A 23,155-nucleotide genomic window follows, 5' to 3' on the forward strand; every position below is an offset into this window, starting at 1 on the left:
GTGATGTCCACTTTCATGGATAGATCTAGATTTATTTGTTTATTTATTTGTAAAATTAGATCCCCATTAGTTGCTGCCAGGGTAATTATTACTTCCTGGGGTCCGCACATAAAGATACATACAATACATACAAACACATGAACATTACCCTAAACTCAAACCTGTATACCCTCCCAGCACACCCTAGATTACCCCTTACCCACCCCAAACCCTATCAAATGTATCATGGTCCAAGTGTGATATCCCAAGTCATAAAATAAAATATAAATATAAAAATAAGTTAAAAATATAAAATAGTATAAAATAAAATAAAATGTAATACCTACACAGGATCGGGCCAGATTAGCTTCTTGAGAAGTATGTAACAAATAGAAGTAGAAAATTGGAAATATTGTCAGTTTAATTTTGTTTCCCATTGATTTATCCTTCACCAGGAGGAGAAAGAACAGCTGAATGAATACAAGACCCTTGTGAATGGCCTGAATAAGAGAGCCAAGTCCATCATCCAGCTGAAACCACGCAACCCCACCACCTCCATCAAAGGAAAGATGCCCATTCAGGCTGTGTGTGACTTCAAGCAACAGGAGGTAAGTGATTTGTGACTCATTAAAAGCCCAGGGTGGTCATATGTAACACAGAACCTCAGTAGTGCTCACTTTAATGTGTGTAATTCATCAATTGTTAATTGTGTTTCAGATCACCGTCCATAAAGGAGATGAATGTGCACTCCTCAACAACTCACAGCCTTTCAAGTGGAAGGTCCTGAACCACTCCGGACACGAGGCGGTGGTGCCTTCTGTCTGCTTTATGGTACCTCCAGTCAACAAGGAGGCTGTGGACAGTGTCGCCAGGTGAGAACACTGTGAAAAACAGAATGCGTCACATGTGACAACCATTTATGTATAGCCAACTAAGTAATATATAAACAATGTAACTACTCAGCCACACTCTGGGTCTTGATCGCTACTGTCGGTATTAGCTTTTCTTTTTCTTTTTTTTACGATTTTTTTGGGCTTTTGTTGCCTTTAATTGACAGGACAGTGTGAGTGTGAAAGGGGGAAAGAGAGAGAGGGAGACATTCAGCAAAGGGCCGAGGCTGGATTCGAACCTGAGGCCGCTGCAGCGAGGACACAGCCTCTGTACATGGGGCGCCACTCTGTCCACTAAGCCATCAGGCGCCCCAGTAATAGCTTTTCTAATATAGTAGCAAGGAGTAATGATCCCAATAGTGACTTTGACACATTTGACAAATAATTTATGGATGTTACTTACAATGTTAGAGGTATCCAAATTTTTTCTTTTGTCCTGATTTGTTCCCGATTATGGGAAATGTGGTGCTTTTGAGGGGAAATATGTAACGCTATGGTTCACTTAAAATTGTTAACCGATATAAGAAGGCAATTCTGTTTTCTGTCAACCAGTCCAATCTCTGATACATTACACCATATGTAATGGGCTTTATACTCGGTATACAGCAAGATGTGATCTCTGGAGTATTTTCTGTTTCTTAATTCTTGCTCTACCTGTGTTCCTCTTCTCCTCCAGTCTGGATGCAGGTCAACAGCAGATGGTGAATATGTGGCAGACGCTTCATATTGACATGAAGAGCTTGCTGTCATGGCAGTATCTGATGAGAGACTTCACACAGATTCGCACCTGGAACATCAACATGGTGAGCATTAACACTTTTACGTCAAAACATAATAATAATAATGATAATTCACAAGCTGACCTGTATGTGCAAGATCAAAGAAAATTACCAGAAACATCGCATTTCATTTTAAACTTTATTTCAAATTAATACATTAATGTAAGGCCAAATGAAAATGAATAAGACCAAAACTAACAGCTTCCAATAGTTGTTCCAAATAGCTAAGAGAAGCGTAAGAAATAAATCAAGGTTTTAGGACGTTAGACAAAGTCCATAAAGCCAGTTATTTTAAAAGCAGGATATTCAGGGAAGTGTTTTATTTGTTAAGTGTTTGGAACCAAATTCAATTACCATAAGATAGTTTGTTGTTGGCACTGGGAAGAGAGCACAAGTCTCGATACAATTAACAATGAAACTTTTTTGTTTTTGCTTTGAGGATTCTGTATATTTTAGTTCATTAGTCTCATTCATTTGTCTCTGTAGTCATTAGTTCATTAGTCTCTGTACCCAAAATACATTATTAAATACAGCCTCCTTATCCTCCCACTTTCTTCTCCATCCTGTGCAGCTAAAGACCATGAAACCAGAGGAGTACAGACTGTTGATGAGGAACCTGGAGCTCCACTACCAGGACTACATGCGCGACAGCCAGGACTCGCAGCTCTTTGGCCCCGATGACCGTATGCAAGTTGAGGAGGACTACAGCCAGTCAACCCAGCATTTCGACAACCTGCTCCGCACCATGGAGAAAGGTAACAACCCCCCACCCCCTTAAATAACGAATCAGCGTTTGATTATTAATTAAAATATAAATGGAATATGTGGATAGAAGCTTTACAGAATATAATTGTGGTTCACCTTTCAGGACTAATGGTTGTTAGGCCCAAAGGTGAGTGATGTGAAGCCAGTCAAAGCTACAACTCACCAAGCTAATGTGTGTACAAGCTTTAAAGCTTTGGATGAGATGTTTAAGGATAACAATTAGTGTTAGTGTTCTAAGTGACTGCATGTTGTTTCGGTTCCCATGCCGCTTTTCTTTTTTTGCAGCTCTACAAAAAAAAAACCAAACATATTTAGTGAGATAGGCTACAGGTTATGCTTTTTTATCATGCAAACACCTAATGGTGTGATAACTCACTGTAGGAAAACATTTGCTATGTACTGTATGCTGTGACTTTAGATTATATGGAGCTGTGTGTGTTTGTGTCACAGCACATGAAGAGCTGCATGTATGATCGTGCTTATGTGCAGGGCAAATACGTGGTAGATGCCACAGATAAATGATGTGATTTGAGAATGTGAAAATGTTTGGAAATATGTAAACATGTCCTAAAGTAACAAAATGTAAACTTAAAATATCGTATAGTGCAATATACACCAAAACTCTAAGCTGTGTATTTCTCAGTCTATTTAGTATTTCTACATTCTTGGTCCTCAAGACAACAAAAGTCTATTTTTCCCTCACCTTCACGCTAAACACATCATTTATTCTGCTGTCCTAAACTACGACACATGCTGTTACACAGGTCAGCAGGATGAGAGTCTGTGTAAGAACTACATCTCAGAGATCAAGGACCTGCGTCTGCGTATCGAGGACTGTGAGGCCAAGACTGTGGCTCGCATACGCAAACCTATGGACAAGGAACCTCTGAAAGAATGTGTTCAGAAGACAACAGACCAGAAGGTACTATACATAGTAGTGTAGTTTATTAATTACACCACATTACCATATTAATTAGAAATCAGCATAGCATTGGAGACTGCCATTTCCCAGCCTCTATATTTCACTCTAATTTGTTTGCTACTAGGCTTGAATCAGCTAGGACGCCTGCAGTCATGAGGATTATCTGAAAAGCTAATTTACATAAGCTTTTTTTTGTATTCTTACTTGAGGAGATGAAGTAGAAATACATGCTAATATCCTCTCTGCAAAAGCATACGTGTATCAAAGCAAAACGTTTGACATTTGTAGGCACCAATTTTGCACATTTTCCTGACCCTGATGACATTTTGGGAGTATCATGAGCGAGACCAGTTTTCATAGCAGCTTGATGATCTAACATCTTTGGAAGTAAAAATTTCATAATATGATTATTAGCAGCCTACTGGAAAGGCAAAATGGTTTCATCCACAAAGAGGAATGAGGGAAAGATAAAATGATAGGAAGGTAAAATGAGAATTTGATCATTCTGTAGGGGGCAATGATAGGAAGCACTGGTAGAAAGAAAAAAAGGAGGAACACTTTTTCATATTTTCTCTTCTAAACTGCCGGGAACACTGTAGATTGGAGTAAGAGCTTAAATCAGCGTAGCTAAGAGTGTGAAAATACAGCCGAGAATTGTAATTGCTTCAGGGTCTGGAATTTGCAGCAGTTCAGAGTAAGTGTTGCAGACAGTGCAGTGAGGCCTGCTGGCCGCTCTCCTACTACAGCTCCCTGCTGATCTGAGACAATTTAAATGTTTGGCAGAAACCCAGCACAGGTTAATTTGAATTTTAAATGTGCCTTATAGCACACTGGTGGAATCTGCTCCTCATAACAGGCTGGGTGGCTTCTTTGTCAGTTTTTTATTCCATGTTTAGTCCTTTGAAGCCTGGACAGACATCACTTTTTTTGTGCTGCATTCAGACACCTTTCATAAGAATTTAAACCTTTGAATCTTGAGCGAATTGGTTTGATTTCTTCTTTGGAAATATGGGGAAAATGAGCAACAGAAATTTTGATTGAATTTTTTTGCCTATTCCCAATGTTTTTGGGAGAAATCAAGCAAGATGATTCTCTCAGGTTTCAAAGGAGTAACCTCTGTCAGGTTTTGACTCTTGAACTCTTGTTGTCATTGTCTGCTGTATAGAAATGCCAGGTGAATCTTGAGGGCCTCAAAAAGGACCTGGATAAAGTGTCTGTGAAGACACAACAGGTCCTGTCCTCCCCTCAGCAGTGTGCCTCAGCTCCTGTCCTGCGCTCAGAGCTTGACCTCACTGTGGAGAAGATGGATCATGCCTACATGCTGTCCTCGGTTTATCTGGACAAGTGAGTCACCAGCCAATTCCTTTTGAGTTACAGGTCCAGTGTGTGGGATTTTGGGCATCTATCTGCAGAAATGGAATACAATTAACATAATTTTCTTAAGTTTATCATCCCCTGAGATTAAGAATTGTTCACTTTTCATGAGTTTAGAATGAGCCCTTCATATCTCCATAGGGATCTGGTCTTCCACAGGGCCTACCATGTTTCAATACCATATTTCTACAGTGCAGACGGACAGAATGGACAGGTCAAACTCTGGCTCTAGATGGAGCCATTTGCATTTTTACCTAACCTGGAGGCCACCAAAGGTTCCCATATAGACTTGGAAAGGGAGGGGTGAGGGATGGGGGTATTCAGGTGGTTGCAGTTTGCAACCTCACCTCTAGAAACAAGAAATCCTACACACTGGTCCTTTAGGAGAAGATTTTGTTTCCTAAAGCCTTGCTCCTTTATTTACTTATTATTTCTTTCCCCAGGCTGAAGACTGTGGAAATGGTCATCCGTAACACAGCGGGTGCTGAGGGAGTTCTCAAACAATATGAGGACTGTCTGCGAGATGTTCAGACCGTGCCCAGCGATGTCAAAGAAGTAGAAGCTTACAGAACTACACTTAAGGTAAAAAGCATATGAGTAAGATTTGGCATTTATTCCCTTTGAGCCGTCCAGCAAAACTGATGATTTCGACCTTCTTTGCTCATTGCTTACTGGCCTCTCTATTCATATATATATATATTCGTATATAGTTTTATTCTGTCATTATGTGCACTATGTGCATTGTCTTGTTTTTCTTACCTGTTTGTTGTTGTTGTGCGGAGCACTGTTACGAACAGAATTTCCCTTGGGATGAATAAAGTATTCTGATTCTGATTCTGATTCTGATATGAAATCTGCAGAAAATGCGAGCTGAGGCTGAGGGTGAGCAGCCAGTGTTTGATTCTCTGGAGGAAGAGCTGAAGAAGGCCACTGTAGTGAGTGACAAGATGTCACGTGTGCACAACGAGCGTGACATTGAGCTGGACCACTACCGCCAGCAGCTGTCTAATCTTCAGGACCGCTGGAAGGCCGTTTTTACTCAGATAGACATCCGCCAGAGAGAGCTGGATCAGCTCGGCCGCCAGCTAGGCTACTATCGCGAGAGCTATGATTGGCTGATTCGATGGATTAACGACGCCAAGCAAAGGCAGGAGAAGATCCAGGCTGTGCCCATCACTGACAGCAAAACTCTGAAAGAACAACTGGCGCAGGAGAAGGTATATAGAGTATAGCATTCCTATTTTCTTAGCATTATTATTTTCTGATCATTTTCATGTGAAACTAGTGAGCTCAGGTCTTAATTTAAACACCCTTTTTTTCAAACAGAAACTGCTAGAGGAGATTGAAAATAACAAAGACAGAGTTGATGAGTGTCAACAATATGCTAAGGCATACATTGATACTATCAAGGTGAGCATCAAACAACACTAATTTGCATTAACGATTCTAAATATAGTAATTTGGAGCATTTAGAGAAAGTATTTTTGGCATAACTGATGTATGAAGAATGTCTTTTTTTATCAAACAGGACTACGAACTCCAGCTGGTCGCCTACAAAGCTCACGTGGATCCTCTTGCTTCTTCTCCTTTGAAGAAAACCAAAGTGGATTCTGCTTCTGACAACATTATTCAGGAGGTTTGTTTCCTAGAACCCATGTTGGATACAGTGTCTAGAAAACAATTTGATAAAGGACAACTTAACCATGAACTGATTTCACTGTTTAAGATGTGCATGAAGCTATTAAATGACACATTATACACATTATAAAGTGTTTGTTTGTCTCTCCCTGTATCAGTATGTAACACTAAGGACCAAGTACAGTGAGCTGATGACTCTGACTAGTCAGTACATCAAGTTCATCACCGACACGCAGCGCCGCCTGGAGGACGAGGAGGTGCGTGACAACTGGCTGAGGATCCCAAACAAACTAAATTCTAACATTAACCTAACCAAGCAACCAAATAATCAACCAACCAACAAACGAGATTACCCACTGATCACTGAAATGCATGCCCGCACGCACTGTGTGGCACACACACATTCACGCACCCGTTACATTAATGTACGGATGGCAAATGGTTCCTTTGCACAGATTACGCTGGAAACATTGGCATGCTGTAGCTGATCTTTTAGCTAGAGAAGCACATCATTTTTGGAGCATTTTAAATGTTTTTAGTAGCGATCGTATATCAAGACAATAGTGACAGTAAAAAAACATATTTGCAAACAAATATGATGCATGTTGTGTGAGTGTGTTTACATGCAAATGAAAACAGTATTTAAAAAGATTATTCATCATCTACATTGAGACCAAAATTCTCAATGTCAGTCTAAAACTAGACGAAATAAATACAGCACATTGTGTGTTTTTTGTATCTACTCCATCTTCATCCATTGTGTGTATTGTGACGTGGATTTAGAGTGAGGGGTTCTTTCTTTCACTGTGTATAACTTTTCCTTTCTTATCTGTATGGCCACTTCATTTCCTGAGGTTAAAATCAAAGTGGAGTTTCAGCCTGGTTATCATGGTCCTTAGTTCTCCCTTCTTAAATTAACACAAGTTTAAAGTTTCACATTATTTTCTAACCCTAATGTTTTGTTTGTTTCTTTGCTTCTCTTAACTGCTTGCCAGTGCTTTGCCATGATGAATGCTTAACTTGTTTGAGCATTTAAGAGGTAAATCATTCAGTGTTTCAAGTACCTACTGTACAGCATAAGCTTCATTCCCTCTGTCATTCTAACACCTGTATCTCTCTCAAACTGCTTTTGGCTTTTCATGGCATACACGTTCTTGCTTTCACTGCAGTCATTTATTGAATAACAGTAACTATCTTCACTAAGGATAATTTCATTACTTTCATAATGTTCTCAATATTCTTTTTTAACACACATTATAGTGCTGCTAACACTTCCTAGAGTCAAAAACTGGTTCCCTAACTCACAGTGACATTATCTGAACCCGCTATCCTTGACTTTGCCTTTCTTTTCCATTTCATTCTGTGCCAAGAAGTGATTTAAAGAACCCCCAGTGCATGGGATGAGATCAAAACTAGTCTAAGTGAATGGTGTGAATAATATTCTAACACAAGGCATTTAGTCCTTTTCTAAAAGAAAAGTTCCCACACTTTGGTTACAGACACTTTACATAAAAATAAAGGAGGCACATGTTTTTTTTTTTATATGAAGTAGTTCAAAACATTTATGTAAAAAAAAGTCAATATTTAAATAGTGATAATAAATTAATGTGTAGGAGATACTTAATCAGATATCTGAAATAAGAATACATCTGCCATTTATGCAGTAAACAATTTAACAAATTATTTTCAACAATATGATATTAATTAAAGCTAAATTGTAGACATACAACATAATATAATGAAACTCGTAATTCTAGGCATTTTTTGAAAGTTAGCGCTACAGCTACAGGTGCATGCCATATGATTTTCTTGCTGTGTTGTGAAGTGATATTTTGTTTCCATACATTAATCAATTCTTCCCCATCATGCATTTTTCCCTGAATTGTCATGTCATTAATTATTTTAATTGCATCTTGAATTTAACATCACTTTGATGAATGTGCATCTAATTTGCGTGTAGTGATTGATCTTTGACTTGACCTTTGAGCTAACTTTAACATTAACATTGCCTGGGTAACACAGTACATTAAGTTGCTTTAGTTTCAGTGTGATTAGATTGGGATTATGATAGTAATTGCAATCTTAATTCACACTGTTCTGAGCTGGTTAATGTATAGTGCTATCTTTAACATGTCATGCTTGATTATAATCCTTTCTTTACCATTTGCTTCCACTAATGCAGAAAGCTGCAGAGAAACTCAAAGCTGAAGAGCAGAAAAAAATGGCCAAGATGCAGGCTGAGTTAGACAAACAGAAGCAGTTAGCCGAAGTTCATGCAAAGGCCATTGCCAAAGCTGAGAAAGAAGCTCAAGAGCTGAAGCTCAGAATGCAGGAAGAAGTAAGCAAGAGAGAGGTTGCTGCTGTAGATGCAGAAAAGCAAAAGCACAACATCCAGCTGGAACTGCATGAGCTCAAAAACCTCTCAGAGCAGCAGATCAAAGACAAAACACAACAGGTGGATGAAGCTCTTCAAAGCAGGATCAAGATTGAGGAGGAAATCCGCCTCATCAGGATCCAACTTGACACAACAGTAAACCAAAAGGCTACAGCAGAAAATGAGCTCGAGCAACTTCGTGACAGAGCAGCTGAAGCTGAGAAACTCAGAAAGGCCGCTCAAGAAGAAGCTGAGAAGCTCCGCAAACAAGTCAATGAAGAGACCCAGAAAAAGCGCCTGGCAGAGGAGGAACTCAAACGCAAATCTGAGGCAGAGAAAGAAGCTGCTAAGCAAAAGCAAAAAGCTCTTGAAGACCTTGAAAACCTCAAGAGGCAGGCAGAGGAAGCTGAAAGGCAAGTGAAGCAAGCTGAGATTGAAAAAGAGAGGCAAATCATGGTTGCTCACGAGGCAGCACAGAAAAGTGCCGCAGCTCAGCTTCAGAGCAAACACCTTTCCTTTGTGGAAAAGACCTCCAAATTGGAAGAAACACTCAAACAAGAGCACGGCGCTGTCCTTCAGCTACAAGAAGAAGCAGCCCGTCTCAAGAAACAACAGGAGGATGCTATAAATGCTAGAGAAGAGGCAGAAAAAGAGCTTGAGAAATGGAGGCAAAAAGCCAATGAGGCCCTCCGTCTACGACTCCAGGCTGAGGAAGAAGCTCACAAAAAGAGCCTTGCTCAAGAAGATGCTGAGAAACAAAAGGAGGAGGCTGAACGTGAGGCTAAAAAGAGAGCCAAAGCCGAAGATTCAGCCCTCAAGCAGAAAGAAATGGCCGAGAAAGAACTTGAGAGGCAGAGGAAGGTAGCCGAGAGCACAGCCCAGCAGAAACTCACTGCAGAACAGGAACTGATTCGACTTAGGGCGGACTTTGACAACGCAGAACAGCAGAGATCACTCCTTGAAGATGAACTTTACCGCTTAAAAAATGAAGTTGTTGCAGCCCAGCAACAAAGGAAACAGCTTGAGGATGAACTGGCCAAAGTCAGGAGTGAAATGGATGTACTTATTCAGCTTAAGACCAAGGCAGAGAAGGAGACCATGTCAAACACAGAGAAGAGCAAACAACTTCTTGAGGCCGAGGCCGCCAAGATGAGGGATGTGGCTGAGGAAGCAAGCAAGCTCAGAGCCATCGCAGAAGAGGCCAAGCATCAGAGGCAAGTTGCTGAGGAAGAGGCAGCTCGTCAGAGAGCAGAGGCTGAGAGGATTCTCAAAGAGAAGCTGGCTGCAATCAGCGAGGCCACTCGTTTAAAAACAGAGGCTGAAATTGCCCTCAAAGAGAAGGAGGCAGAAAACGAAAGACTCCGGCGGCAAGCTGAGGATGAGACTTACCAGAGGAAAGCTCTTGAAGACCAGGCTAACCAGCACAAGCAAGAGATTGAGGAAAAGATTATCCTACTGAAAAAATCATCTGAGGCTGAAATGGATAGACAAAAGGCAATAGTTGAAGACACACTTAAACAAAGGCGAGTTGTTGAAGAAGAAATACGAATTCTTAAACTCAACTTTGAAAAGGCTTCATCTGGAAAACTTGATCTGGAGCTAGAACTGAACAAACTGAAAAACATTGCAGAGGAAACTCAACAAAGCAAACTCAGAGCAGAGGAGGAGGCAGAGAAACTAAGGCAGCTTGCCCTTGAGGAGGAGAGGAGGAGGAGGGAAGCAGAGGAGAAGGTTAAGAAGATTGCCGCTGCTGAGGAAGAGGCAGCCAGACAACGCATGGCAGCCCAAGAAGAGCTTGATCGTCTGAAAAAGAAAGCAGAAGAAGCCAGAAGACAGAAAGATGAAGCCGACGTTGAAGCAGAAAAACAGATTGTTGCAGCCCAACAAGCAGCCCTGAAATGCAGTGCAGCTGAACAGCAAGTCCAAAGCGTCCTTGCTCAACAAAAGGAAGATAGCATCATGCAGAAAAAGCTAAAAGAAGAGTTCGAGAAAGCCAAGAAGCTTGCCAAAGAGGCAGAGGCTGCTAAGGAGAAGGCAGAGAGGGAGGCAGCTCTCCTTCGTCAACAAGCAGAGGAAGCAGAACGACAGAAGGCAGCTGCTGAGCAAGAAGCTGCAAACCAAGCGAAAGCTCAGGAGGATGCCGAGAGGTTGAGGAAGGAGGCTGAGTTTGAAGCTGCTAAACTAGCTCAAGCAGAAGCTTCAGCACTCAAGCAGAAACAACAAGCCGATGCTGAAATGGCAAAGCACAAAAAACTGGCAGAACAAACACTGAAACAGAAGTTCCAAGTGGAGCAAGAGCTCACAAAGGTTAAACTTAAGCTTGATGACACTGACAAACAGAAATCTCTCCTGGATGAAGAGCTGCAGCGCTTGAAGGATGAGGTCGATGATGCTGTCAAACAGAGGGGCCAGGTGGAGGAGGAGCTGTTCAAAGTCAAGGTTCAGATGGAGGAACTACTCAAACTGAAAAACAAAATTGAGGAGGAAAATCAGCGCCTCATAAAGAAGGACAAAGACAACACACAGAAATTCCTCGCAGAGGAGGCTGAAAATATGAAAAGGCTTGCAGAGGATGCTGCTAGACTTAGTGTTGAATCCCAAGAGGCTGCCCGCTTGAGACAGATTGCAGAAGACAACCTCAATCAACAACGAGCTCTTGCAGATAAAATGCTCAAAGAGAAAATGCAGGCCATTCAAGAGGCATCTAGACTTAGAGCTGAGGCAGAGATGCTCCAAAGACAGAAGGACTTGGCTCAGGAGCAGGCGCAAAAACTGCTGGAGGATAAACAACTCATGCAACAGCGACTGGAAGAGGAAACAGAGGAATACCAGAAGTCACTTGAAGCAGAGAGGAAAAGGCAATTGGAGATCGTAGCTGAAGCTGAAAAACTCAAACTTCAGGTTTCTCAGCTAAGTGACGCCCAGGCCAAAGCTCAAGAGGAAGCTAAAAAATTCAAGAAACAAGCCGATCAGATTGCTGCCCGTCTTCATGAGACTGAAATAGCCACCAAAGAAAAAATGACGGCAGTGGAAAAACTGGAAGTCGAGAGACTAAATACCAGCAAAGAGGCTGGTGATTTACGCCAAGCAATCGCAGACCTAGAGAAGGAGAAGGCTAGACTGAAAAAAGAAGCAGAAGAACTTCAAAATAAGTCTAAAGAGGTATTGTGTCAAAAATGGCATAACAGAGCAGCTTATGTCATTGTTAACTATCTGAAAACTAACACTTCTTTCTTTAAATTTCCTCTATTCCTTTCTCTGATAATACTAATCATGAAACCATATCTTTGATTTTAAATGTGATTTATTTTTTTTCCACAGTGCACTGTGCTCATGCAAATTGCATCCTGAATGTCCCCCCATATCCTGGAATGTTTCTTAATTTTCTTTATGACATGCGTCATATTTCCTTGAGTTTCAAAAATTAGCTACAAAAAAAACATTACAATTATTTTATTCTAGCAGCAATTTCACAGAAACGAAACAACTTAAGTGTGATTAAAAAGATAGCCTTGCAGTGCAATACATACACTCACATTTACTAAAACTCTTAACCAAAAGGAAGATTTATACCAGTGTTTAAGGAGTTTTAAAGTCATTCCACCGCATTTATACTTAAACATACACACCCATGAATGGCCAAGAATGAGAGATGTCACCTTCATATACTCTCCCAATTGCAACAATTAGTGCTGCTGTGTTACTCAGAAAAAAAGTCAGGTATTATAAATTATTTGTTTCTTAAAAAAAAGAAAATAATGCATTACTTAACTCACTTAACGCAAAAAACAACGCAGAGGAGAAACAGAAAGACTTCAATAGGCAATGATGAAATAAAACCATATCAATATAGAAAACAGTATAACAGAGGTTCACCATCCTAACACTGCCTAGTACAAAATAATATAATAATAATAATAATAATATAAAATAACGTAAGAAACTAGCCTCTCTAACTTGATGTGGAAAGGAAAAAAACCTTTTTAAATGGCATTTGAACTACATTTAAGGGGCTAAACACTGACTCGAGTCGCTCACTCACCAAACCATGGCTTTACAATAGACTTGTCCACCTTATTTGGTCTGTTTATCAACGAAGCAGCGGTACCTTATGAGGGAGAGTCTCTAAAATAATCAGATAACTAGTTCCTCCTAGCAGTAAGCAGAAACGCAGAAACGGGTTAGCACATAACTGTGATACAAAGTAGCGTGTTACTGTCATTACATTACAGTGCCTTGTTACCTCTAATACTTGTACCAACATCCAATATGCTGACAACAAAAGTCCACTAGATATATGTGCTTGCTTTTGCCATTCAAGCAAAACTCTGTCACCAACACTGACATGCTAAAACATTTTAGGTGTCATACTTGCTGAATTGTCTATCTGACATAATCGGACATAACCATGATATGCGTTAGTGTTCATTAATTGAGACAAAGGGCATGTGGCTTCATCCACAACCCGTACTTGCCTTGGTTTATCATCACCACTAGTGGAAGAGGAGTTAAGTGCTCTAGTATATACCATGCACTATATTAAGAGCATTGTTTGTATGCTCATAATTCTTTCTATTAGAATACAGTGAGGTAAAGTTAAAATAACAAAAAATAAAGATGATGTAATGTGTGTATCTTTACATATTACATACACAATGAGGTGAAGGTGATTAGCAACTTAAAGACCGTGTCCATGCAGCATGTTTTTCATATTCTTTGAGGCAAACCAATATTCACATTAAAATAAGGGCTGTCAAGCGATTGATTTTTTGAATCGTTATTAATCACAGAATTTTTAAAGTTAATTGCGATTAATCACATCTTTTAATCACGTTTTAAAGACATTGATTTGCATTTTAAAACAGTTTTGAGGTCCATATTGACAAGGTAAAGCTCTTCTTGATTAGGAATTAAAGGAATCAATCAAATCTGTATAGAACTATCATAAAGGTGGCATGTCTGTGAAGGATATTCGTTGGTACCCATAGAACTCATTTTCATTCAGATATTTTGAGGTCAGAGGTCAAGGGACCCCTATGAAATTGCCATGTCATCTTTCCATTATCAACATAAGCCCATTATTTAGCCCCTTCCTGAGAAGGTAGCATGACATGGTTGGTATCTCTGGATTCCACAGGTCTTCTTGTTTCATATAACTTCCAAACTAGTCTGTACAGCCTCTTAAAGACAGAAGGGTCAGCTGGCGATTAATGCAATATTCACGATTAAAAAAAAATGAATGTGTTAATTATGGACCTTAATCACATTGTGATTAATGTGTTAATGCTGACAGACCTAATTAAAATGTATTTTAAAGAAGGGACTCCTGAGAGTCTATTCAAATCAATTGCATTTTCAGTCAGACAATTTTTGTTATTTAGTAAGTTGAGGAACAGCATTACCACAGTTGATCTAGACTTTTTAATGTATGTGGTAATACTTAAAAAACATTAAACCAACACAACAATTTATCTTCTGTAATCTTGAAGCAAGGGTGCTAGAGAAGAGGACATATATTTAAAAAAATATTGCGCATTACATTTGGAACTATCATCGTCCAAAAGTCTCCATATGCATAAGCAGAGTGCATTGTGCAAATTGTATCCATTACAAATTAAATAGACGTAAGTAACAGTTTAGATAAAGAAAATATGTGCAGAATGTATGTGCCTCACCTATATACCTATTTTAACTAATGTTTTCTACTTATTTTTTCTATTAGATGGCTGATGCACAGCAGAAACAAATCGAGCATGAGAAGACAGTCCTTCAGCAGACATTCCTGACAGAAAAGGAGATGCTTCTGAAGAAGGAGAAGCTGATTGAAGATGAGAAAAAGAAGCTTGAGAGCCAGTTTGAAGAGGAAGTTAAGAAGGCCAAAGCTCTCAAAGATGAACAGGAACGCCAGAGACAGCAGATGGAGGAGGAAAAGAGGAAACTCCACGCTACTATGGATGAAGCCCTCAGTAAACAAAAAGAGGCTGAGCAAGAGATGCTAAATAAGCAAAAGGAAATGCAGGAACTAGAGAGGAAGAGACTAGAACAGGAAAGGATTCTTGCAGAAGAGAACCAGAAATTGCGTGACAAGCTGCAGCAGCTTGAAGAAGCACAGAAGAAGAAAGTTCCTGACAAAGAGACCATCCATGTAACAACGGCTGTGACAACTGAAACAGTTTACAATGGTCAAAATGCCAGTGAGGTAGGAGACAGTGTGGATAAGAAACCTGACCCCTTGTCTTTTGATGGCATACGTGAAAAAGTACCTGCAAGCAGACTTCATGATGTTGGCCTTCTGTCCAAGAAGGACTTTGACAAACTGAAAAAAGGCAAAACCACTGTTCAAGAGCTTTGTGAGACTGAAGCACTTAAAAGAACTCTTAAAGGAAAGAACTGCATTGCTGGTGTTTTGACACCATCTAATCAAAAAATGTCAATATACCAAGCATCAAAAGAGAAAAAGATTACTCCAGGCACAGCTATGATCCTCCTTGAAGCACAGGCAGCCACTGGTTACATGTTAGACCCTGTCAAGAACCAGAAACTTTCTGTTAATGAGGCTGTCAAGGAAGGTGTGATAGGCCCTGAACTGCACAACAAAATGCTTTTAGCAGAGAGAGCAGTCATCGGCTACAAAGATCCATACACTGGTGGGAAGATCTCTGTGTTTGAAGCTATGAAGAAGGGTCTGATAGAACATGATCATGCTATAAGGATCCTTGAGGCTCAGCTTGCAAGTGGTGGTATTGTTGACCCTATCAATAGTCACCGGGTACCCAATGAAACAGCCTACAAACAGGGACAGTACGATGCTGAGATGAACAAGGTCATGGAAAAACCATCAGATGACACAAAGGGATACTTTGACCCCAGCACACAGGAGCCTTTGACCTATGCTGAACTGATGGAGAGATGCACCAGTGACCCTGACACCAGTATGCTACTCCTGCCAATCACAGACAAAGCTGCTCAGTGCTCAAGTATATACACAGAGGAAGAGACTAAAGATGTGTTCAGCAAAACAACTGTGTCTGTGCCATTTGGACGGTTCAAGGGAAAGACTGTCACCATTTGGGAAATTATCAATTCTGAGTACTTCACTGAGGACCAAAAGAAGGACCTTCTCCGTCAGTACAAGACAGGAAAAATCACAATCGAAAAAATCATTAAGATTGTGATTACTGTTGCTGAGGACAAAGAGAAGAAGAATGAAATTACCTTTGATGGTCTGAGAGCACCAGTCCCTGCCAAAGAACTCATGGAATCCAAAATCATTGATAAAGACCTCTACAACAAATTGCACAAGGGCAATAAGACAGTCAAAGAGGTGTCTGAAATGGAGCCTGTCCACAAAGCATTGAAGGGTACAAACTGTATTGCAGGTGTAGTTATCGATTCATCCAAGGAGACAATGTCCTTCTATCAAGCCATGAAGAAAGACATGATGAGAGCAGATCCCGCACTGCATATGCTTGAAGCCCAAGCAGGAACAGGCTATGTAGTTGACCCTGTTCATAATCAGAAGTACACTGTTGATGAAGCTGTCAAAGCAGGTGTTGTTGGTCCTGAGCTGCATGAAAAACTCCTGTCTGCAGAGCGAGCTGTTACAGGTTACAAAGATCCTTACACTGGAAAGACTGTGTCTTTGTTCCAGGCAATGAAAAAGGATCTCATACCTAAAGAACAAGGAATACGACTCCTTGATGCCCAAATGACCACTGGTGGCATCATTGATCCAGTAAAGAGCCATCACATTCCTCATGATGTGGCCTGCAAGAGAAATTATTTTGATGATGAAATGAAACAGATTCTCAACAGTCCTACTGATGAAACTAAGTGCTTCTATGACCCCAACACAAAAGAAAATGTCACATACTCAGAGCTCTTCAAGAGATGTGTCACTGACAAGAAGACTGGTCTCCCACTCCTGCCTCTTTCTGATGAAGCAATCAATGCAAAGGAGGAGCCAACATATACTGATGCCCAGACAAAAGAGGCTATGACTCAGGCAACTGTGGAGCTTGACTCTGGACCATTTAAGGGCAGAAAGATGACCATCTGGGACATCATCAATTCTGAATATCTCAGTGAGGAACAAAGGCTCGACCTGCTCAGACAGTTTAGGTCAGGAAAGGTTACAATTGAAAAGATAATCAAGATTGTCATCACAATTGTAGATGAGAAAGAGGCCAAGAAACAAGAACAGTCCAGCTTCAAGGGACTTAGAGCTCCTGTTCCAGCAAGTTCTCTGTATGATTCAAATATCATTGACAAACCAACCTTTGACCTGCTTCAACAAGGCAAAACAACACCTAAACAGGTCAGTGAGAACCCCAATGTCAATAAATACCTCCAGGGTTCTGATAGCATCGCTGGCATCTATCTGGAGCCAACGAAAGAGAAAATTAGCATTTATCAGGCTATGAAGAAAAAGCTCCTCAGGCATGACACAGGTCTTTCACTTCTTGAGGCTCAGGCTGCCACTGGGTTCCTTGTAGATCCAGTGAAGAACCAGTGCCTGACCGTTGATGAGGCAGTGAAGTCCAGGCTTGTTGGTCCAGAGCTACATGAAAAACTTCTCTCTGCAGAAAAAGCTGTCACTGGCTATAAAGATCCATTCACGGGCAACAAAATCTCCCTCTTTGAAGCAGTGCAAAAAGATCTCATCCCCAAAGAGCACGCCATGCCACTGATAGAGGCACAGATGGTTAGTGGAGGAATCATTGACCCTGTAAACAGCCACCGCGTCCCAACCGAGGTTGCATATCAGAAGAAAATTTTCAGCAAAGAAACTGCTAAGACTCTATCTGAACCATCTGATGATAACAAGGCTTTCTCAGACCCAGAAACAGATGATAAAGCTACCTACAGACAGCTTAAAGACAAGTGCCATAAAGATCCAGAGACAGGCCTGTACATCCTTCCGCTCTCCAAGCCACAGTCTCCAACTGTTGTGGAGAAGACATACCTCTACACAGAGGAACAAACACAGAGTGACTTGGCCAGCACCCAGATTGACATTCCAATTGAGGGCCTTGCTGATAAACCAGTAAACCTCTGGGAAATCATGAACTCAAATTTGCTTCCAGAGCAAGAGAGGCAAAAGCTCATGGATGAATATCGCTCTGGTAAAATCACTAAAGAGCGTATGATCATTATTATTATTGAGATCATGGAACAGAGAGAGATCATCAGAAACGATAGTCCGCTGTCATATAAGACTATAAGGAGAAGGATAACTATTGAGGAGCTCTACAATGCCCGCATCATTGACTTGGAGACATACAACCTCCTCAAACAGGGCAAGAGGGACATCCGTGACGTAATGGAGATGACCAGTGTGAAACAGTACCTCTATGGCACAGGCTGTGTTGCTGGGGTCACAACAGACTCAAGCTCAAAGTTAAGCATATACCAAGCCATGAAGAGAGGCTTCCTTCAACCAGATGTAGCCCTCAGCCTCCTAGAAGCACAAGCTGCTACAGGATTCATTGTTGATCCAATTAAAAATGAAACACTCACAGTTGATGAAGCTGTGCGTAAGGGTGTTGTTGGCCCTGAGATCCATGATAAACTTCTGTCAGCTGAGAGAGCAGTCACAGGATACAAAGATCCATACAGTGGTAAAATTATATCTCTTTTCCAGGCCATGAAAAAGGATCTTGTTCCAGAGGATTATGCTTTGAAAATGTTAGAGGCACAAACTGCCACTGGTGGTATTATTGATCCTGAATTCCAGTTCCACCTGCCAGAGGACATTGCCACGCAAAGAGGTTACATCAACAAGGAAACCAACGAGAAGCTGACTGACAGTGTTAAAGGATTTGTTGATCCTGTCACTAAAGAGGACCTGTCATATGCACAGCTCCTCAAGAGATGCAAGTTAGATGGTGGGTTGCGCCTACTCTCCCTGGGAGACAAGAGGCTGATGTTCAAGGGTCTGAGGAAACAAATCACAATGGAGGAGCTACTCTGCTCACAAATTATTGACCAGAATACTGTCACTGCACTAAATGAAGGTCTTATTTCAGTGGAGGAGGTTGCCCATCAACTATCTAGGTACCTTGAGGGCACAAGCTGTATTGCAGGTGTATTTTTAGAGTCCACAAAGGAGCGTCTATCCATTTACCAGGCCATGAAGAAGAACATGATTAGGCCAGGCACAGCATTTGAACTCCTTGAGGCACAAGCATCCACAGGATATGTTATTGACCCAATCAAAAACCTTAAACTGACTGTTAGTGAAGCAGTGAAAATGGGAATTGTAGGACCTGAATTCAAAGACAAGCTCCTCTCTGCTGAGCGTGCAGTAACAGGGTATAGAGATCCCTATTCAGGCAAGACAATCTCCCTGTTCCAGGCCATGCAAAAGGGGCTCATCTTGAAAGATCATGGTATCCGTCTCCTGGAAGCCCAGATTGCTACAGGTGGAATCATTGACCCAGAGGAAAGTCACCGTCTGCCAGTTGAGGTGGCCTATAAACGTGGCTTCTTTGATGAGGAAATGAATGAGATCTTGACAGATCCATCAGATGACACCAAAGGCTTCTTTGATCCCAACACTGAGGAAAACCTAACCTACCTTCAGCTCATGGAGAGGTGCATCACTGATCCCGAAACTGGCCTGGTGCTCCTGTTACTGAAAGAAAAGAAGCGGGAAAGAAAGACCTCCTCCAAGTCCTCAGTTCGTAAACGCAGAGTTGTCATTGTAGATCCCGAGACTGGCAAAGAGATGACTGTGTATGAGGCCTACAGAAAGGGGCTTATTGATCACCAAACCTACCTGGAGCTTGCTGAGCAAGAGTGTGAATGGGAGGAGATCACAATGACTTCCTCTGATGGTACTGTCAAATCCATTATCATTGACAGGAGGTCAGGGAGACAGTATGATGTTGATGATGCTCTTGCACGTGGCCTCATTGACCAGAAAGCCCTTGATACATACCGATCTGGAAACTTAGCTATCACAGAATTTGCCGATATGCTTTCTGGAAGTATGGGAGGCTTTCGCTCACGCTCATCCTCATTCGGTTCCACTACTGGTTCCACCTACTCTTCTCCCATGAGCCCCATACCCACCATTAAACCACCTGCAGTCATATGGAATGACCCAACAGAGGAGACTTGCCCCATAGCTGGAATATTGGACATAGATACACTGGAGAAGGTGTCTGTCACCGAGGCCATACACAGAAACCTGGTAGACAACATCACTGGTCAAAGACTGTTGGAGGCCCAAGCCTGCACAGGAGGAATAATTGACCCCTCAACTGGAGAGAGATTCCCAGTCAGTGAAGCTACAGAAAAAGGCCTTGTGGACAAAGTCATGGTTGATCGCCTCAACCTGGCTCAAAAAGCATTCAAAGGATTTGAAGACCCCAGAACAAAAGAAAAGATGTCTGCCTCACAGGCACTCAAGAAAGGCTGGTTATATTATGAGGCTGGGCAGCGTTTCCTAGAGGTCCAATATTTGACTGGTGGACTTATTGAGCCTGATGTTGAGGGCAGAGTGTCACTAGACGAATCCATCAGGAAGGGTACAATCGATGCCCGCACTGCCCAAAAACTGAGAGATGCTGGTGCTTATTCCAAGTATCTAACATGTCCAAAAACCAAATTGAAAATCTCCTTCAAAGATGCCATGGACAAAAGCATGGTTGAGGAAGGATCTGGCCTGAGGCTTCTCGAAGCCTCCTCACAATCCAGCAAAGGCCTCTACAGTCCCTACAATGCCAGTGGCCCTGGATCTGCCTATGGCTCCCGGACTGGCTCAAGGACCGGATCCCGTTCAGGCTCCAGGAGAGGCAGCATTGATGCTGGCTCTGGCTTCAGCATGAGCTTCTCATCCTCCTCCTACACATCCTCTTCAACTGGCTACAGCCGCAGATTCTGATTAGCTAGTTCTGTTAGCTAGTCACTGGCCCAAGTGTCTAAGAACCAACAATACTAATGCACTTTACAGTTGCATTTTTCACAGGAAAAAATAGTTACAGTAACAGAGAAAATGTAATTTATTTATTCTGCCCTGCATGTGGTCACATTAAGAGTTGCATAGGCTATCAGTTCTTTTCATATATATAACAGAAGTCTAACCATGTGCCTCATATATAGAGACATAACCAAGCCTTGCTAGATATATAAAATATTATTTTTCTTTAGTAATAATTACCAGTCAGTTTATATTTTTCAAAGCAAAGCATAACATTTCTGCAGTTTTTAGATGACTTTATAGGTTTTGTTTTACACTTGTTAAAAAGTTGTATACTTGTGCTTTCTGAAACTAATATATACTGTATGTATGTCAAACAGAGATATTTTTCCAGTATTCCTTTGAAATTCAAGGATATTTGTCTATTTTTATCTTTTTCAACAGTCCTACTTAATAAGATACTGTATGTCAACTTAGTTTGAGTGTTTTTAACAGATTCTAAAATACATAGATGCCTTCACATTTCTGAATATTTGTATAGAGTGTGGACAGATTTTGTGTTATGATTTTATGTTAAATTTTGCCTGGGTAACTAAATAATATACCCAGTAAGACTTGTGAGACACTACAAAATGAGACACTACCAGAGACACTGAAAAGACATACCAGAATTAAAATTATGCAGACCATTCTGAAACCAGTTTCACATCTGTCATTATTTTATACTTGTATTTTGTGGTCTTGCATCCTTTGGGTTCATTACATCATTGCTTTACACACTCCAAGTTTTAGATTCTTTATGTTCGCCATCAGTCAAGTGCTCCTGGTCAATCCCAAGATGATGTCAGACTTGATCCTGCACTCCCATACAGACCTGCGTCCTGTTATTTTAGTTCTTGTAAGTTGAAATTAGTTTGTTTTTTTGTTTTGTTTTCCTTATTTTTGTTTTATTGTCTGATTTCTTCAGTTGCCTTTGATCACATCTAAGAGTCTGTCATGCCATTAATTTTATGCTATTTTCCCAACCCCACTCAATACCATGGTGATATTACTAGTAAACTGTTTCTGTTCATAATTCTGATTACTACTGATTGATAGTTATTTTTTTTATCTCCTTGTTTTTCACAGCGGTCTCAGCCCCCCGTAATCCAACATATCAGCACAGATACTCAGTTGGCTAGAGCATACAATCCCCTAAACTTGGATGGATTTGTGAGTCCATGTCATCCAGTTGCACAGGTACAGTTTATGACAGTTTTTAAAAACATCATGTCATAATCATTTCATTTGCAAGATTTGTTTAGCATTTTTTATTTAAGTAATATTTTTCTTGCCATGTGGTTTAGTTTATTTTGATTTTAATTCATAGTTATTTTCTTTTATTTCTAGATTTGCCATTGAGTTTTTTGTTTCTTCCATTTGTCATCACATTTGAAGAAAACTGAGGCTGCATCAAACTTGACATCATCTCGGGATGCCTTTCCAGGAACATTTCTTCATTCATGACCTTTTTTTCATATATTTATTACTTGAATGCTAATAGTGATATTTATGTCATCATATCCTGACTTTTTAAGACAACACTCCCAAAACATACACACATCCGTATGTTTATTCCTTCATTTAAATTGGAATTAACTTAAGTAGCACATCTTCATTTAGCTGCTGTATCATGTCTCTGTAAATTCAGTCCAACCAAAGCACCAAAAAAATACATTTTGAGAATTGATAAAGAACCACATTGCATGAATGTATGTATTATATCAGATTAACTAACTTCAGTTGACTTTTTGCAAACAGAAAGTTTTGGCTTTATTTTGCTTAGTTATTTTTATGCAGCCAGCATTTCTGTTATGTATCTCTTAAGTGTTTTGCGTCTGTAAATCTTTCTGTTTTTGTTTTCATCAAGTTTTTGATATATCATGAATTGCCTTGCATGTTTTAATAACCTTACAAAGGATGATATGGGGGAACATGTTAATGTAAAATAAAGACAACTGCACAAGTAGCTGTGCTGATTTTAATTTTAGCAATAGATCAATTCACAAACTAACTAGTTTGTTTTGCATATGGGGCAGATTTGGCTTTGAATGTTGTGGTGAGTGGATTCTGTTGTATGAACATGAACTATGTTGTAAATAAATATGCTCTGAAGAGGCCCTCTGTTTTTAGAGTTGAATATGGTTTTAGTTGCTGCTGTCTTGACTTATGTAGGAAAACGAATGACACATTATTAATTAAAAAAATATGGTACTTCACATGATACCAATTTTCCATCACTCTATGGTAAGCACAACAGTGTTAGAGTACAGCTGTACAGAGGCAGCTAGGTCAATATGGTATAACAATAGGCAGAAAGAACGTTAATACCACAGTTTTTCCTATGTTTACCTTCTTTAATTCTGCACAGAAAGAACATTTATTATAGTAGAGCTGCACTTACATTCTGCGTGAGGTCTCTATCGATTAAGTAGTTATCAACGCTTTATAAGTCAACCGATCAACATT

At 40.5% G+C, this 23,155-nt stretch overlaps 1 protein-coding gene across 1 annotated transcript in view; it reads left to right on the forward strand.

The window, feature by feature from the left end:
• The window catches only part of LOC121946171 (plectin-like), a 71,617-nt gene extending 48,811 nt beyond the window's left edge, over positions 1 to 22,806 (forward strand). The window contains 15 exon segments of the mRNA XM_042490639.1: positions 435 to 587; positions 697 to 851; positions 1,546 to 1,672; positions 2,220 to 2,403; positions 3,178 to 3,335; positions 4,501 to 4,679; positions 5,153 to 5,291; positions 5,570 to 5,926; positions 6,036 to 6,119; positions 6,238 to 6,345; positions 6,506 to 6,604; positions 8,530 to 11,883; positions 14,444 to 21,545; positions 21,776 to 21,886; positions 22,037 to 22,806. Of these exon segments, the coding sequence (XP_042346573.1) occupies positions 435 to 587; positions 697 to 851; positions 1,546 to 1,672; positions 2,220 to 2,403; positions 3,178 to 3,335; positions 4,501 to 4,679; positions 5,153 to 5,291; positions 5,570 to 5,926; positions 6,036 to 6,119; positions 6,238 to 6,345; positions 6,506 to 6,604; positions 8,530 to 11,883; positions 14,444 to 20,611 (11,265 nt within the window). The 3' untranslated portion in view covers positions 20,612 to 21,545; positions 21,776 to 21,886; positions 22,037 to 22,806.
• The last annotated feature ends 349 nt before the right edge of the window (positions 22,807 to 23,155 follow it).

Source organism: Plectropomus leopardus, chromosome 7 (assembly GCF_008729295.1).
Source record: "Plectropomus leopardus isolate mb chromosome 7, YSFRI_Pleo_2.0, whole genome shotgun sequence".
Taxonomy (NCBI): Eukaryota; Metazoa; Chordata; class Actinopteri; order Perciformes; family Serranidae; genus Plectropomus; species Plectropomus leopardus.